The 16,755-nt window shown below is 66.3% G+C and overlaps 1 protein-coding gene and 1 non-coding gene across 10 annotated transcripts; both read left to right on the top strand.

Moving 5' to 3' along the window:
* On the top strand, positions 4,845 to 16,585 carry EGFL7 (EGF like domain multiple 7). Of its 9 annotated transcripts, none has more exons than XR_001918878.1 (11): positions 7,550 to 7,733; positions 8,342 to 8,523; positions 9,130 to 9,220; positions 12,814 to 13,049; positions 13,144 to 13,260; positions 14,066 to 14,181; positions 14,333 to 14,428; positions 14,562 to 14,726; positions 15,301 to 15,365; positions 15,920 to 16,082; positions 16,257 to 16,585. XR_001918878.1 is itself a non-coding variant. In XM_018056126.1 (10 exons), exons 3-10 carry the CDS (start codon positions 12,856 to 12,858, stop codon positions 16,277 to 16,279), a joined length of 825 nt encoding a protein of 274 aa, XP_017911615.1. In that variant the 5' UTR covers positions 7,556 to 7,733; positions 9,130 to 9,220; positions 12,814 to 12,855; the 3' UTR covers positions 16,280 to 16,581. The 9 variants fall into 9 exon arrangements, 5 of the variants coding, with proteins under 5 accessions (XP_017911615.1, XP_017911614.1, XP_017911618.1 ...); XR_001918879.1 differs by having other exon boundaries at positions 7,554 to 7,733; positions 12,814 to 12,935; XR_001918880.1 differs by lacking the exons at positions 7,550 to 7,733; positions 8,342 to 8,523 and adding an exon at positions 4,845 to 4,925.
* MIR126 (microRNA 126) lies at positions 14,922 to 15,003 on the top strand. Its single transcript, NR_129568.1, has one exon. It is a non-coding gene; the product is annotated as a microRNA 126 (primary transcript).

Consider the following 16,755-nt stretch of genomic DNA (forward strand, 5'->3'; position numbering starts at 1 on the left):
AATGGGGCCAGGCTGGGCCTGCAGGAGCTTCCCAGGCACCGAGGTGACTGCTGGGGACCCCCTGTGACTCCCAGGGGCTCCAGTGGCTGAGTCCAGCCTACCCGCAGTGCATAGGCCCCTGTGGAGCCCGACATGACTCCCAGCTAGCAGCCGGCCAGGAGGGAATGGGCCACAGGCCCAGCAGTTGAGGAACAGATAACATGTCCATCCACACAACGGAACGTCATGCAGCCATAGAAAGGCACGAAGAGCCAACTCCGGGGGCAACATGGGTGAACCTCAAACACTGCTGAGGGCAAGAAGCCACGCACACAAGCCCCCACGTCGTAGGAAACACCCAGAACAGGCAAACCCAGATGGACAGGAAGCAGATGGGCAGTTGTGTGGGGCTTGGAGGCAAGGGGCTAGATGGTCGGGGAATAGATGACAGAAGAAGGCAGGCTTCTTTAGGGTGCTAAAAATATTCTAAAATCGAAGTTGGTGATGGTCACTCTGCTCGGCGTCTGTGCTAGAAGCCATGGAATTGCGCACTAGGAGAGGCTGGCTTACGGGGCATGTGAATTACATCTCACTACAGCTATTCTCTTTCACAGTTTTTTCTGAAAGAGATGAGAATACCAGACCACCTGACCTGCCCCTTGAGAAACCTGTATGCAGGTCAGGAAGCAACAGTTAGAACTGGACATGGAACAACAGACTGGTTCCAAATAGGAAAAGGAGTATGTCAAGGCTGTATATTGTCACCCTGCTTATTTAATTTATATGCAGAGTACATCATGAGAAACGCTGGGCTGGAGGAAGCACAAGCTGGAATCAAGATTGCTGGGAGAAATATCAGTAACCTCAGGTATGCAGATGACACCACCCTTATGGCAGAAAGTGAAGAGGAACTAAAAAGCCTCTTGATGAAAGTGAAAGAGGAGAGTGAAAAAGTTGGCTTAAAGCTCAACATTCAGAAAACGAAGATCATGGCATCCGGTCCCATCACTTCATGGGAAATAGATGGGGAAACAGTGGAAACAATGTCAGACTTTATTTTTGGGGGCTCCAAAATCACTGCAGATGGTGATTGCAGCCATGAAATTAAAAGACGCTTACTCCTTGGAAGGAAAGTTATGACCAGCCTAGATAGCATATTTAAAAGCAGAGACATTACTTTGCCCCCAAAGTCCATCTAGTTAAGGCTATGGTTTTTCCAGTGGTCATGTATGGATGTGAGAGTTGGACTGTGAAGAAAGCTGAGTGCTGAAGAATTGATGCTTTTGAACTGTGGTGTTGGAGAAGATTCTTGAGAGTCCCTTGGACTGGAAGGAGATCCAACCAGTCCGTCCTAAAGGAGATCAGTCCTGGGTGTTCTTTGGAAGGAGTGATGCTGAAGCTGAAACTCCAATATTTTGGCCACCTCATGTGAAGAATTGACTCATTGGAAAAGACCCTGACGCTTGGAGGGATTGGAGGCAGGAGGAGAAGGGGACGACAGAGGATGAGATGGTTGGATGGCATCACCGACTCGATGGACATGGGTTTGGGTGGACTCCAGGAGTTGGGGATGGACAGGGAGGCCTGGCGTGCTGCGATTCATGGGGTCGCAAAGAGTCAGACACGACTGAGCGACTGAACTGAACTGAACTGAATAGCTATTCTATTATAAAAAGAAACCACTGGCTGGCCCTCAGTTCTTGCTGAGCCCTGGCCCGGCCTGGAGCTCTGGCTAAGGCCACATGGCTCTCAGCACAGAGCCTGCTTGCTTGGAGCAGAGTTACCTGCCATGGGCAGGGACCAGGGGAGCTGCTCTCGTCCCCTGGGCCTGGTGAGGCGCTCTGTCCATGCACGCGTGGGCCTCTCCAGCCACCTGCAGCCTCACTGGGATGGCTGAGCTGCCTCACTCCCACATCCCACGGTCCCCGGGCCAGACCCTGCTCCTCTCCTCAGGTTACCCAGATGGTCCCTAAGACCCCAGGAGCCCTGCACCCAGAGACCGAGACGGGCTATGCGTCCCCTCCCCCAGCACGGGGCATCTTCTCACCAGGAAAAGAACCGAGACTAAATTTACGCCTGGACCGTGCACTGCAGGGGAGAGGTCAGGCGGCCCCCACCCGGCCCCTGACGCAGTTCCCCTTCCCCTCTGGAGGGGGTTTCTATTGTTCTCGGAGACTGGCCCCCAATCTCCCCTGCACACTCACTTCCTGTTTCCTGGCCAAGAGGAAACAGAGATTTCTGGCCTGCCCGGGTAGCAGAGCTGCACCCCCCCCCCCGCCAGCCCGCACCCTTCTCTGTGAAGCTGGGGGTAAAGAATCTGCCTGCTAATTGCAGGAGATGCATTTTTAATGATATCAAAATCAAATGCTCACAGGCAGCTTGGGACCAAACAGCATGGACCGTGGAGGCTGGAGGGACCTCAGGGCTGCCCACGGGGGTCTGCACGTCGGGGGCACAGGCCCCTCTGAGAACCTGGTGGACGCTGTGGGCCGCTCCGCCCCTCCGCCGGAAAGGGCTCAGACACAACTGTCCACCGTGACAGCGTTTTGAGATCCCCAGATTCCTCCCACAGGGCTCCCCAGGCCCTGCTCTGACAAGCGGGGAAACTGAGGCAAGGCAGCTTCCGGCCTCTAATATCCCGGACCTTCCCGGAGTCTGTGGCTGCCCCGTGGAGACGGCAGACTCTTCCGGCGACACGGTCTCCCTGGGGAGGGGAGCCCCACCGCCCCTAGCCCCTCTCCCCCGGACGGCTGGGATGACATTGTGCCCGCGGCCTGCCTCGTGTGGAGGCCTGGGGAGGGTTGCAGCTCCCGGTTCAAGGTCAATCTTGCCAGTTGACGGTCTTCGCCATCCTGAGGAGCCTTTCCTCCCGCACAGATGGGGTCGGGCAGCGGCGGCGGCCCTGCAGGGTGGGCGAGACAGCCCACCAGAGCCACGTGCCGTCGGCGCGATCCTATAGGCCCCGAGGTCCCGCTCACCGCTCTGCTCCCTGAAGGCCTCTGAGAGCCTCATGCCCAGCACTCCCGGAGCGGGCCAGGCAGGGAGGGGATGGCATGGCCCAGACCCAGGTGCTGAACCGTAACCCACCTCCACTGACCTGCTCCCGCACCCCCAGCACACACATCGGTTCTCTGGAACTTCCTTTTCTGTTGTCCTGGGAGATAGTGTTTTACCCCCAGGTTAACAGCCGCTCTGTCCATCAGGCTTGGCAAACTGCAGCCTGATCATGAGTGGGGCTTCTGTCCAGGGCTCCAGGCAGGGTGCTCAAGCCCCCTTTCCTCAACCTTTCATGGCGGGGGCAGGGAGCCCTGTGGGGCTGGGGCAGCCTGGGCTCCAGGCAAAGCTGGGCCCCGGAACACATCTGGGCTGTGGGCTGAGGGCTGAGGACCTGCGAGTTAGGGCCCAGCCGCAGCGCCAGGTGGAGGTCAGGCTCTATCCCGGGGTCCCCCTGCTCAGCGAGCCTCCTGCAGGGGTCAGCCGCGACCACCACTGCCCACCTGCCAGCTTCCAGGCAGGACCCCGAGCCCACCTCCTGGCCACAGTCAGCACCGTAACCCCCACCTGGCCAACAGCTCTAGAGACAAGCATTTCCTGGAGGCCCCTGGGAGCTTGGAATGTGGCGCACACCCGCCCTAGGGGACCCCCACGCTCACTGCCCGGGGGGTCTCTCCTCTCTCCGCTGCCCAGACCACTGGCGCCTGCGCTTCACAGACTGCTCAGCAAAGCAGAGGCCCGGACCCCAGCTCTCTTGGAGCTACCCTGCCTGCTCCCCAGGTGCCCCCTGCCCAGCTCTCACCCCACTCTGGGGGATCTCCCCTATGATATGAGTCCTTCCCCAGGGAGGAAATCTGTTGTTCAAAAAACGAGACTGCCTCCATCTCCCCATATTAAAGAAATAAGAGCACAGCGATACTCCTGCACCTTCATCAGAATGGCTAAGACAGAGCAGCGGACAGCAGCAAGGCTGGCAAGGCTGTGGGAGGCTGGAGCGCTCCCGCACGGCGGGTGGGGGTGGCCTGGAGACACGCCGGGCAGGGGGTGCTTTCATGCCTGTCCTGCAACCAGGGACTGCCCAAGGAAGCGTGGCGACCAGGACGGGGCACAGCCCCGGGGGACCCACCAGGAACCGAGGTCATGTTTGCGGGGGAGGACACGAGCAGCAGAAAGGCCATGAGGGCTGTGTGAGGGGTCCCCTGCGAGGAAGACCACGGAGCAGCAAGGAGAAGGGGCCAAGCGTGCCCCGAGGGTCTCCCGCTGCCCAGGCAGCCCCGGGCTCGGCGTTCAGAGCTTCCGTTTCGCGCCAGCCGAGCCTAGGGGATCATCTCCCCTTGGCGAGCCTCAGCTGCAGCAGCTCCAGGGTTAGACGTGAGCACTGCACGCAGGGCCAGGCAGTGGGCACGTCTAAGAGGTGTGAAGCAGGAGCCACTGGGGACCTGGGTACAGCTGAAGACCCCTGGCTGCCGGACAGACCCCCGTTCTCCCAGTGGGACCTCCTGTTCCCTGTGGGACCCGATCCAACTCTGTACACAGCTCCCTGGGCCTAGGGGAATGCGAGCTCCCTTCCAGTCCTGCCAGGGACGGGTCACTGGGCCAGGCGCACGTGTCCCTGGATGAAGGGTCAGCTGCATCTGGCGGGAGTCTGGCTGACAGGGCCATCCTGTCCCTGAGGGCAGGGGCCACCGCGGGGGGTGAACAGGAAGCCCTGCTCTCCCCTGCCCCGTGCTCCTGTCCTCTCCTCCCGCGGCCTGGCTCACACGCTGCGCCCAGCGCCCCTCGAGCCGCCCCAGATGCCCGTGCAGGCCTCTGCCGGGGGCTTGGTCCGTCTGCTCCTGAGCCTGCCGAGGCCAGAAGCCTGGCATTGAGGGCTCCCGGGAGGGTCCCAGGAGGCCCGGGAGGCCCTGGCTGCCCCCGCCACGCCCCCGGCCTGACCGGTGCACTCTGGGAAGGTAAGAAGGTGGGACTCAGTCCATCACCCCCAGAATGCCTGCTGGCGGGCTGGGAGGCCACTGGACCATTGCGCCTACGGGCCGGGGAGTGGATGGGGAAACTGAGGCCAGCATGGGCCGAGGCTGCAGCCACAGGAGCCAAAGCTGGGACCGGAACGCCAGCTTTCCGACCACACGGGGGCTCTGCCCTGGGGCCCGGGTCTCCAGGCCACCTGGTAGTGAGGGACTGACCCCAGCCGATGATCACCTCAGTGCCCCCTCGGGGTGGCACCAACTCCTTCCCCAGCTGATCCCGCTGTGGTGGTGTGCTCGCCGACCCTGGAGAGACGCCATGGGGGGCAGGCAGGGGGCCTCCTTGAGGATGGGGTGGTCCTGGCCCGCCCCAGGTAGAGTCGCCTAGACTGGAAGACAGAGTGAACCCCCCGCGTCCCAGCATCCGGGAGCAGGCACCCGTGGGGCAGGAGGCACCCGACCCCCTGCAGGCCCCCAGGACCCTCCTGGAGTCTGGCGGGGTATCGGCCAGCGCCGTCCTCTCCGTCTGCCGGCACTCAGCCCGCCCTCCATGCAGGCAGGCCCTGCCCGTCCCCAACCTGCCCGGGGCAGGCCGGGACCTCAGCTCATCTCTGGCATCTGCCTGTGAGGCTCCAGGATCTGCGGCTGGGGGATGCGGAGGGGTTGAGGCCACAGGCCGGGCCGGGCTGGCTGCCGTGCGGGGCCCTGTAGGAGCTGCAGCAGCGCAGAGCTGGCGGAAGGGCCCAGAGCAGTGGGGGTCCCAGAACCAGCGGGCCAGGAAGACTGGGGCACAGAAGACCCCCCCGCCCCCGTACCGCCTGTAATTCCATCTTTCAACCCACCATTCAGTCTGCGTGCTCTGGGTGCCCTTCCAGAAAATTCCCTAACCTTCCCCGTGTTTTAGACGGAGGGGGGCCCATTAACTACTTCACAAGTTGGCTAATTAGCTGCTCATGACCTCAGCCCCCTGGGGCTGCCCCCTGGGGTGGGGCACAGGAGGAACTGCGGGGCCCTGCTCACCTGGGCTGAGCCTCTTTCCCCCTTGGGCCTCAGTCTTCCCATCCTTACACAGATGGGGCCGAGCCCAGCCGGCCCTGACACCCACTGTTTCTCCCACCCAGGGGCACGAGCTGACCCCTGGGCCTAGGGCTGGGTCAGCATTAGGGTCTGGGCCACCTTCTGGGTGTGGGCAAAGCCCAACTTGGCCCCTAGTACACTCAGCAGGACACATAGCCCTCCTGGGAAGCTGGGCCCTTGGGTGAGAGAGCCAGGGAGCAAGGGCAGGCCACAGGGGGCTGGCAGGGAAGAGGCGGGGGGTGAGCCCCCAGACACCATCCGGCAATGCTTAAGGGCCAGCCACCTCCTTGGCAGTCACAGCCACCCCACTGGGGCACCTCACCTGACCCCCTGGAATAGATGGGGAAACTGAGGCCAGGAGAAGCAAAGGTCCTGTGCTGACCACAGCCTCGCCTACAGGACACCTTCCCAAGGGGGCGGGGAGAGAGCAGGCTGGGCTGACCGCCAAGACCTCCCACCCCCAGCAAGGGTGGGCAGGCTCCCTCTGGCTCTCAGCACTCCGGGGGGAATTTCCCGATCTGCCCCAGCTCCCTTCTTGGCCAGGACGTCGAGCTAGGTGGGGTGGAGGGAGGGAAGGCTGAGCAGAGGTGCTCAAGGCCAGAGAAATGAGGGTGTCCAGACTGTGGGTGGGTGAGGGCTGAGCCCCGAGGATGGCGGGCTGGGGGCCTGCTCACCCAGGGCCCTCAGCCAGCTGTGTCCAGCTGTGTCCTCTGTCACTGCCCAGCTCCCCTGCGGCACCCACCCAGCCAGAGCACAGCCACTGGGGCACTGCCAGAAGGAGGGAACTGGGGGTCTGGCCTGGGGCTGGAGCACCTGGAGCGCCCGAGGGAGCACCCTCTGTGGCCACCCAGGCTCCCCCCCACAATGCCCTCCCCAGCCTCAGGAGCCCGAGAGGCCAGGGAACACCTCTTGTCCTCCCGTAGCGAGGGCCCCCGAAGTGGGACCGGGGGCTCTCACCCTTGGAGCAAGGAGCTCACCGCCCCATTCATTCCTAGAGAAGGCCCTGGGCTGATGTCTGCGCTCCCTGCCTCTCCCCGGACCACAGCCACTCAGGGCGCCAGGAACCCAGGAAACAGGCTATTCTCAGACCCCCAGCTCCCTCACCCACCCGCTGCCTGCCCTGGCTGCTCCCAGCCCCGGGCCCCAGCACACACGTCCGAGGGCCCAGGAGTCACAGGACAAATGGGCCCGTCTGCGGAGCCCTGCCAGCCTGGTAGACCCCCCAGCCTTGGGATGGCGCTGGGTGCCAGCCACGCCCAACACACGTGGGCCCCATCGGGCCCCAGGGTCACTAGGTGGGCCCCAGCAAAGTCTGCGGCTGCTTCAGGATTAGACCCTGAAGTCCCCGGGGGCAGCTCCCCCAGCCCTGCCCCAGCCACTCAGCCGGCCCCCGCCCCCCCGCAGCCCCCTGCCCGCCCTCGGCCTCCTGTTTGTTCACTGACAGACCCTGTTATCAGCAGGCAGCACACACAGGAAGTCCGGCCGGGAAGGGCCCATCCCAATCCCGATTTACACGGGACGGAGCATAAAAAGCCGCCCTTCCTCGTCCCGGGAGGAGCCTCCCTGCCCCGAGGTAGCCATCCCCATGGCCCAGGAGCAGGCTCCCGTGGACCGGACAGGCGGGCGGCCTCCGGAGGCGCCTCGAGGTGGCGGGCGAGGGGCGGCAGGGCCCACCCCCGGCCCGGGGAGGCAGCCGAGCTGGGGCGCAGGCAGCAGCAGGTACGGCAGGGGCGGCTCTGCAGGGACGGGAAGCAGGCAGGACGGGGAGAGCGCCCTCGGCAGGCTCCGCTGACCACGGGCACCTGTGGGCTGAGCGCCGAGGGCTCTCCACTCCGGGGCCACCTCATCGGCACTCCTACTGGTGCCATCCTCACCTTGGCCAAGGGCACCCACTGGGGCGGCCCGGTCTGGGTGCCAGCCTGGCCTGCTCCACCCCCGTTCTTGGCGCTGGGCAGCCCAGCAGCTCCGTGACCCCTGGAAGGGGAGCCAGCGCAGTGGTGACCCTACTGTCGCGCCCCCTCCTGGGCCGCCCTGCTCTCCCGGGGAAGCCCCTGGGGTCGGAAGCAGGACCCCCACCCCGGCCCCACCGACCCCTCTTCTCTGGGACCTGTGTGTCCCAAGGGCATCCCCCAGGGGTGGGCAAACACCCCAAGGGTGTTGGGGAAGGGCGCCAGAGGGGAGACAGGAACCCCAAAGCCAAGTCTGCAGCCAGGATGGGCCGTGGGGGGAGCCCCCTGCCTTCTGTGGGGCTGGCTGGGGGTCGGGGAGAGGGACAGCTTGGTGGGGCACAGTGTGGGCATTCCATTGGCCCCCCTGGCACCCTACAGGAGCCTCCTACCCGGAGCAGCACAGGTCCCCAAGGGGGCACAGGGACCTTCCTGGGCCCTGCCCCTCCGCCCCCGCATGTATGACGAGCACCCACGTTCCAGCGGAAAAAGCAGAGGCTAACCCACCATCCAGCTCAGCAGCCAAGCGAGGACCAGCCCGACCAGCGCTCCAAGCCCCAGAGGTCAAAGGGTCATGTGACCAGCTTCAGGGGCTGGATGGGGGCAGGGGATGGAGCAGGGCAGCTTTCCCCTTTGTCCCCCCTAGGCCTGGCCTGGAACTCTTTACTGCCTGGGACTGCCTGCTGGGGTTGGAGGGAAGAGCTCCAGCGGCAGGGCACCCCCGCCCCTTTAACCAGCCTAGCATCCCAGCAGCGGCTTCCCCAGCCGCACCCAGAGCATCTTCCAGGGGCTTCCAGGCCCCCTGGTCCAGGAGGGGGCTCCCGTCCAGCCACCTCGGGCCTCTTCCTTCTCCTCCTGGGCACCAAGGGAGGCCTGAACCGGATGCCCTGGAACTGCTGGCTCTGCCCGAAGGCCCCCTCCCGATGTACCCACAGGACACCCACCCAGCACCCCAAGCTGCCTAGAGAAGCTTTCCATCTGGGGGTCTCAGGATCCCCTAGCAATGAACACAGCCAGGCTGAGGGTGTGTGCAGAGTTGAATGACCATCCGAGGGTAGAGGTCTGCAGGCCAAGTGAAGGCTGAGGGCCCTCAGCGGCATGGACACTGGCCCCCCACCCCACCTGCCCTGGCATGTCAGGGGGATCAAGGCTGTGTGTCTGACCCACAGACCCTGGCACCAGGGAGGCACGGGCGGCCCCCACCACCCAGAAGAGCTGCTGCCACCAGCGTCCAGGGCATGAGGGAGCCCCCTTCCCCAGGTGAGTGCCCAGGGCAGCAGCAGGAACCTTTTACCTGCACACACATGCACTTAGGTAAACAGGGCCGGGGCTCGGGTTCGAGGAAGACACTGTTGAGACAGGCAGGCCCAGGGAGGGCTGGGATAATCCCGGTGCTCAAATGACAGGGTTCTCAGGAGGGCCGGCAGCCCCACACCTGGTCCCTACCGCACTGGCCACACAGTGGGCCCTGCTGCCCACTCCACCACCTGGGGCTGCTTCAGCCCACGCTGCAAACGTGCAGAGGGGCCTGGATAGGAGAGGGGATGGCCCGGGAGCCCCCTGCGGGGGACTCCTCAGGGGCCTGAGGCACGCTCAAAGGTGGTCCCAACTGTGCTGAACAAAGGCAGAGCCCGGTGGAAGCCCCACAGGCCCCCTAACCTGGCACACTGGCCGGGAGCAAGGCTCAGCACACACCTAGGAGCCAGCAGGGTGCTGCTGAGGCCGCCAGCCCCATCTCACCACCCCCCAACTCTAGAAGTCTATGCGCCTGGGGGTCACTGCCGTTCACCCCACGTGTGGCTGCAGAGCAGCCGTCGCCTTTAGCCAACCCCTGGTGCCCAGTGAGCTGGCTGCCCGGTTGCGATGGCCATCCCCAGGAGTCATTGCTCAGCCTGAGGGGGTCGAGAGCTAGCTACCCCCGGCTCGCGTGGGCTCTGCCTCCGGGCACCTGGCCGCAGTCTCAGCCCTGCGTCCCGGGGAGCGGGCTGGGAGGGGCGGCAGCGATCGGGGGCGGGCTGTGCGTCAGGAGCCCCGGTTCTAGCTGACTCACTGCCCGGCCCCGGGGGCGCCGTTTGCCGAGGAACCTCAGTTTCCCAACCTGCGCAATGGGGGCGGGCGGGGGTTTCGGCGCCCACCCGGGGCCCGGGGCGGGCTGGGGCGGGCTGGGGGCGGGCCGGGCGGGGCGGGGCCGGGGCTTGGCGGGCGGGCGGGGCCCGGGCCCCTCGGCGCGGTGGCGGCAGCGGCGCGTGCGCGCCCCGGATTGGGCGGTGAGTGCGGAGGGAGCGGGGCTCCTGGCTGGGGGCGCGGGGACCGCCGCGGGCTGGGGGTGTGCTCACAGTTCCGGCTGGGGTCCGGGGGGCTGGGGCCGGGAAGGCGGGGGCCCTGGCCTCTCGCGGAGCTGGGGCCGCGGGGAGAGGGAGGGCGGGGGTGGGGTGCGACGCGGAGCGACCGCAGGGAGCCCGGAGGTGAGCCGGCCCGGAGCGCCGGGCTCTGCCCCGCGGGCACCGACCCCCAGCCCGGTCCCCGGGTCCGGAGAATGGGCCCAGCGGCCTTGGCAAAGGGCGCCCCCTGCTGGTGACGGGTGACCCGGGCCCTGCCACAAGGGGTGGGGGGTCCCTGCGCGGGGTGGGGGGCGCTGCGGCCCCTTACCCCCCATCCGGGCCCTGCGGCTCCCCTAGGGCTTGGCCCGCAGCCCGGCGGGCCCGGGACCCCGCAGCCCAGGCTAGCTGTACCCTGAGGTGGCCGGAGGGGGTCACTTCCCCCTCGCTCCTGCTTCCCACGATGCAGGGGGAAAGGGGAGGCGTGGGGTGGGCAGCGGAGAGGGCGCACCCCCAGGGAGGCATCTCACCCCGCGTCCCCATATCCACCACCCCGGGTCCTGACGTCCAGAGCACCCCTCACGGTGGAAGGGGGGACCCAAAGTCAGGCCCCTTGCTCTGCGGACTCAGTCTCTGCGAGTGGCGGCTGCGCGGTGCACCATCCCCCCAACCCCGGGCAGGTGGGGGCAGGCTCCTGCAGACCCTCAGAGGGGATGGGGCAGTACTGCTTGTCATCCTGGAGGCAGCATGGGTCCCCCTTCCCTGCCTGCCTGCCTGCCCTGTCTCCCGCCCCCGTGGAGCTGTAACTGCAAAGGGAAATGAGACTGCTCGCCCCCAGCGCAGGAGGCCAGAGCCAGCCGCTTCCTCTGGGCTAGGAGAAAAGCATGACTTTCAAAAATCCAGTCTCTCCTCTGAAAAAACACGACTTCCTTCCTAGCCAGCTTTCCATAGGTGGCTGAGGTGCTGGGTGGGTGTTTGTGGAGGACAGTTACGTGTGCACGAGGGGGACACCCAACTGCCCAGTGTGGGTGCCCTCAGGGTCTGCCAAAGCCGGGAGGCCCCTGCCCAGCGCTGCCAGCCCACTGGCCTACCTCTGCCTTCCTGGGGCCCATTCCCAGGACCACCTGTCCCCCCTCATTTCAATTCTTGCCGGGAGTGCCAGGCCCCCAAATGTGTCCCTAACAAGGTGCTCCCCTGCAGAGTTCATCCCCTGAACCGCCTGACGGCAGGATGTACCCCAGCCCAGAAACTGCCAAGAAGCAGCCACCCCCTGGTGTCCCCAAACTAAATCCAGCACCTCAGTTGCCCGCTGCAGCCTCTGCCTGCTCGGCCACCCAGCCCTCCCCTCTCAGGCCACCAACAGAGCATGGGGGGGAGGCTCGCAGGAAGGACCCTCGTGGGCCAGGCGGTGCGGCGGGTGAGGGCCTGGACCGAGCGCCCAGCTGAACCCCAGTGTGGATACAGGGCTCAGCGATGCTCAATGCTCGTGGTGGTCCCTGTCTATGGGACAGAGCCAGAGGAAGCTGAGTGCCAGGGAGGGAGGCGACTGTACCCAGACTCTGCTCCCTGCCCCCAGCACACGCACAAACTCAGCTCCTTCCTGTGCCCTGTCCTTCGGGGGACCCTGGGGGGCCTCAGATGGTGCTCCCAGAGCAGGGGAGCAGCGCGCTCCCCAGACTCTTGGCACTCGGCGACGGCAGCCCCACTCCAGTCCCCTTGGCTTGTCACTCGCTTGGCTTGTTAACTCTGGGCTAGGCTTTCTCTCAGTCCCAGAAATTGCTCTCTAGCCTCCCTGGCTCCCACCCGCCACCAGGACAGGGATGTGATCGGCTCCACTGGCAGGTGGGGTGCTGCTCCAACCCCCCCCACTGTCCGGGGCCTGATGGAGCCAGTCTTGGGAGGCCTGGAGGCGGTTTGCACGGTGGTTCAGGCCCCAGCATAGGAGTGACCCCTCCCAAGGGCAGGCCCCGGGCCCAACCCAGGAGGACCTCCTGCCTGCCGGGCACCTACAGCCCCAGGCTCCCAGGCCTGGCACATGAGGTCCCTGAAGGCTGCCAGGGCCAAGCCAGCTGGGGTGGGTTTCAGGCCTGCCCCGGATGCCCCATGTGCAGACCGAGGTTTGGGGTACAAGCCCTGCCCTGCTGTGGGAGGGCCCCAAGCCCAGCCAGGGGAGGGAGGGGTAGTCCCCCCTCGGCCCCCACCTTCCCAGGTGAACCTGACCGAGCCCAGCAGGGCCCAGGTGCATCTCTCCCCAGGCAAGGGCGTCAGCTTCCATTTCCAGACCCCGATGTCCTGGCCCTTCTGTGGTCCAAGGGTGGGCTGTATGTGGCTAGTGAGGGCCAGCCTCCTTGTCCAGGTGGGCTGGGGGTGAGGAGAGCGGGCACTGGCCGTGGGGGCTCCCCCGCCATGGTGAGAGGCCCCAGCAAAGCGGCTGAGCCGAGCAGGCATCACGAGCCGAGGGAACCGTCTCTCCCGTGGTGCCGGCTTGAGGGGGGACCAGCAGAGGGTCTTACAGGGCTGCGCTCTGTGCTCCAGGCCACCCCGAGGAGAAGGCCGTTCCACCCGGAAACTCGGGCCATGTGGGGTTCCCAGGAGCTGCTTCCGCTCTGGTTCCTGGTGCTGGCAGTGGGCAGCGCGGAGCACGTCTACCGGCCCGGGTGAGCCGGGGCTCGGGGCCCTCAGCCCTCCCCGGGGGCAGCCCCCAGTGTCCGGGGAGCTGGCGTTTCCCTGCAGCCCCTGCTGAGCGTGCCATCGGGGAATCCCCTGCGCAGGTGCCCGGCTCCCCTGGGCTCCAGGGTGGAGGGTCCCAGCCCTGGGAGCCCCCTGCTGACTTCTTGGCCCCGTCTCGCCCCCCGCCCCCCGCAGACGCAGGGTGTGTGTCGTCGGGGCTCCCCAGGGCCCCGTGTCCGAGTCCTTTGTGCAACGTGTATACCAGCCCTTCCTCACCACCTGCGACGGGTACCGAGCCTGCAGCACCTACCGGTGAGTGCCGCCCCCACTGCTGCCCGCCACACACGGGCCCCAGGGCTGGGAGGGCCCCTGGAGGGAGACCGAGGCCCCGAGCTTTAGTGAAAGGCCTTGCGGAGGCTGGGTCCGAGTGTGCTCTGGAGACGGAGCCTCGTGTCACCTGGTCCTGGTCAGCCTCTTCCCGGTCCTGCCCTCTGGGCTCCAGGGAGCACCCCCTCCCCTTGGCAGCCCCCCGACAGTTATAGCTGGAGATCCTTGCCCTCCCCCAAGACCCAGCACGTCCCGGTCTGAGCCAGCATGGGCTGGGGGCGTGTGGGGGGGGGGCAGAATCTCTCGTTCTTTGCTATGGGGATGTGATGTGGTTGGGAAAGATTCTATTTTCCGTGAAGTTTTTAAGGACCTCTGATGGGGGACGGGGACAGGGTGGGAAGTCCCTTTCCCTCAGGGCCTAGAACCTCCCCAGAACAGGAGACTCCCTCCGAGGCACCATCTCTACTCCACTCCAGGCTCTGCTGGGCTTCTGCCCACAGGGCAGCCTGGGCCAGGAAGGCGGCTTGGGCGGGGACCCCGAGGTGCCCTCCCCGGGGGTAGAGGCGCTCTGGGGGCACAGCTGCTGGCCTCATCCATGCTGGGGAGATGGCTCGTGCAGCTTCTGAATGGCATGGGGCCAGAGCCAGCCCAGAAGGCAGGCGGATGTGGTGACGGGGTGGGGAAACCAGGCCCCAGTGGGGGGGCCCTGGTGGCAGCACAGAGCCCCCATCCCCCCAGCCGCCTCACCGTGAGGGCCATAGGCCCTTCTGAGCTGCCACCGCCCCCTTAGGACCCTCTACAGGACCGCCTACCGCCGCCACCCCGGGCCAGCCCCTGCCCGGCCTCGCTATGCCTGCTGCCCCGGCTGGAAGAGGACCGGTGGGGTGCCGGGGGCTTGTGGGGCAGGTGAGTACCCGGAGCGCCCAGTGTCAGGGAAGCAGAGCCCAGCAGGGCAAGAGGGGGCCCTGCGTGGCACCCATCCCCTGGCTGCACACCACCCCCAAGCGGGGCCCCAGGCACCCTCCTGCATTGCTGACAGGCCTGCCCACCCCCACAGCAATATGCCAGCCACCGTGCCAGAATGGAGGGAGCTGTGTCCAGCCTGGCCGCTGTCACTGCCCTGCAGGGTGGCAGGGGGATGCCTGCCAGACAGGTGAGGCTGGTACTCGGCCACCCAGAGGGGGAGGGAGCCCCCGGGCACCTCCCACAGGCCCTAGCAGCCCCGAGGGGTGGGTCTTGAGGGGGCTCAGGGAAGGTGCTTGGGCCTGACACCCCCTTTCCTGCAGATGTGGACGAGTGCAGCGCCGGAGGGGGCGGCTGTCCCCAGCGCTGTGTCAACACGGCGGGCAGTTACTGGTGCCAGTGTTGGGAGGGGCACCGGCCATCTGTGGACGGGGCAGTCTGCCTGCCTGAGAGAGGAGCCCCCAGGGTGACCCCTGACCCTGCGACAGGTAAGGTGCCTTCTAGACGCCACTCCTGCCGCTGTGCCTGGGGGTGGGCAGGGCGGGCCGGGGGAGCGGTGGTGATGATGGGGATCCTGGAGGCAGGCCGCACCGTGGCTGCCCGCGGGGACGGTGGGGAGGGCCTCAGCTCAGCCGCCGCCACCCGGGGTCCCTTCGCCGAGCAGCCGGAGACACAGCACCTCTGCTGGTGACGGGACATTATTACTTTTGGTACGCGCTGTGACACTTCAAACTCGTACCGTGAGTAATAATGCGCCGTCAGCAGCCCAGCACGGAGCGCGCACGCGGACGTCGGCCCCGACCACCCTGAGCACGGCGGCGACCCTGGCCCCGACCACCCTGAGCACGGCAGCGACCCTGGCCCCCGGGGGGCGGGCGTGGGTGAGGCCCTGGAGGAAGGCGGGGCCGGGGCAGGACTCACGACAGGAGCTGGGGCTGAACTTGGTCCCCAGGGCCGGGCCCCACACCGGGAGCCCCCCTGCATGGGGCCGTGAGGCTGGCCCAGGGTGGGGGGCGCAGGGTGGGGAGCGGGCCTCCCTGACTCCGCAGCTGCCCTCTCCAGGAGCGGACAGTGAGGTCAAGGAGGAAGTACAGAGGCTCCAGTCGAGGGTGGACGTGCTGGAGGAGGTGAGGCCCGGGCAGGGATCCCCAGGGTCGGTGGGGCTCAGCCTGGGAGTGGGGCTTCATGGGGGTGTCCTGGCGAAGCGGCTTCTAGGGTGCCCTTGGTCTGGGCACCGTGCCCAGCAGGCGATGTCTGGGACCGCAGGACGTGATGGGGCAGAGACCCCACCAAGAGCCAGAACCTCGGTCCAGTCCATGCCTTGCCTTTGTCCCTACAGGGACAGTGCCCTGAGGCCTTCCCACAGGGTCCTTGACCTGAGACCCCCTCAGAAGCCCATCTCCCCTCCCCCAGCCCTTCTGACTAGGGGTCCAGGCCTTGGCCAAGCTGGCCCGTGTGACGTCACCTGCGTCCACCAGCCTCCAGGGGCTCCCAGCGCAGCAGCCCCCTCTGGTGGACACTGCGGGGCCCTGCAGCTGGACCTGGGTCTGCGGGTTGGCAGTGCCTTGCTTGCTGGCCACCCTACTGTCCTTAAATCCTTATGGAACGGACAGGGTGAGGGGCTGGCCCAGGGTCACACAGGTCTCCCTGCCGGCTCCCCGGGGCCTTGCCCACCCCACAGAAGCTGCAGCTGGTGCTGGCCCCACTGCACAGCCTGGCCTCCCGCGCCCTGGAGCACGGACTCCCTGACCCTGGCAGCCTCCTGGCCCACTCCCTCCAGCAGCTGGACCGCATCGACTCTCTGAGTGAGCAGATCTCTTTCCTGGAGGAGCAGCTGGGCTCCTGTGAGTGCTGCAGGGCCCGTGACCTCCCCCGGCCCCCAACACACACAGCCCAGGACCCCTGCTCCCACCCAGAGGTCCGAGGGTGGAGGGCGGGACCGCCATGCGCTGAGTGGGCGGGTCTGGCTGGCCAGAAGGTGCTGAGAAACGGTGACCTCTGACCCCATCCACCCACAGGTTCCTGCAAGAAGGAGGTGTGACAGGCCCACCTGACCAGTCCTGGCAACCAAGAGCCTGGAGAGGCTCTCCTCACCCCGCCCCGCCCCGCCCCGCCCCGCCTCTGCTGACCAGGGAAGCCCCAGGGCCCCCACCTGGGGCGGGGTGGAGTGAGGCTCGTCCTGTGTGAATCCAGCCCCAGCCAGCCAGCCCCCTGCACCCCGGCCGACTCTCAGGGCCTGTGGGTCCACGGCCGAGGACGGTACGAGGCACCCTGCCCAGGGCCTGGGGCCGGCACCTCTCACTGGGCAACCCTGTCCTTTGTCAGAATAAAGCGAGACTTGAACTGCTGTGTCCACGAAGGCGTCTGGGGAGCGTCCTGAAGCTGACGGGCCTCCCCCAGGCCGACAGCCAGGTGCTGGGAGAGAGGCAGACAGCCTTACCCCCCACCGGGCCCCCCTAGACAGGGTCTCGGTGCCCTCTCCCGTTTGTGGCTCAGCTGGTAAAGAATCCGCCTGCG

The sequence above is a fragment of the Capra hircus genome, chromosome 11 (assembly GCF_001704415.2).
Source record: "Capra hircus breed San Clemente chromosome 11, ASM170441v1, whole genome shotgun sequence".
Lineage (NCBI taxonomy): Eukaryota > Metazoa > Chordata > Mammalia > Artiodactyla > Bovidae > Capra > Capra hircus.

Coding starts and splice junctions, on each gene's coding strand:
- EGFL7 (XM_018056126.1), top strand. CDS start 12,856: ATGTGGGGTTCCCAGGAGCTGCTTCCGCTCTGGTTCCTGGTGCTGGCA. Junction 14,182..14,332: donor GCCGGGGGCTTGTGGGGCAG/GTGAGTACCCGG, acceptor CCACCCCCACAG/CAATATGCCAGCCACCGTGC. Junction 14,727..15,300: donor GACCCCTGACCCTGCGACAG/GTAAGGTGCCTT, acceptor TGCCCTCTCCAG/GAGCGGACAGTGAGGTCAAG.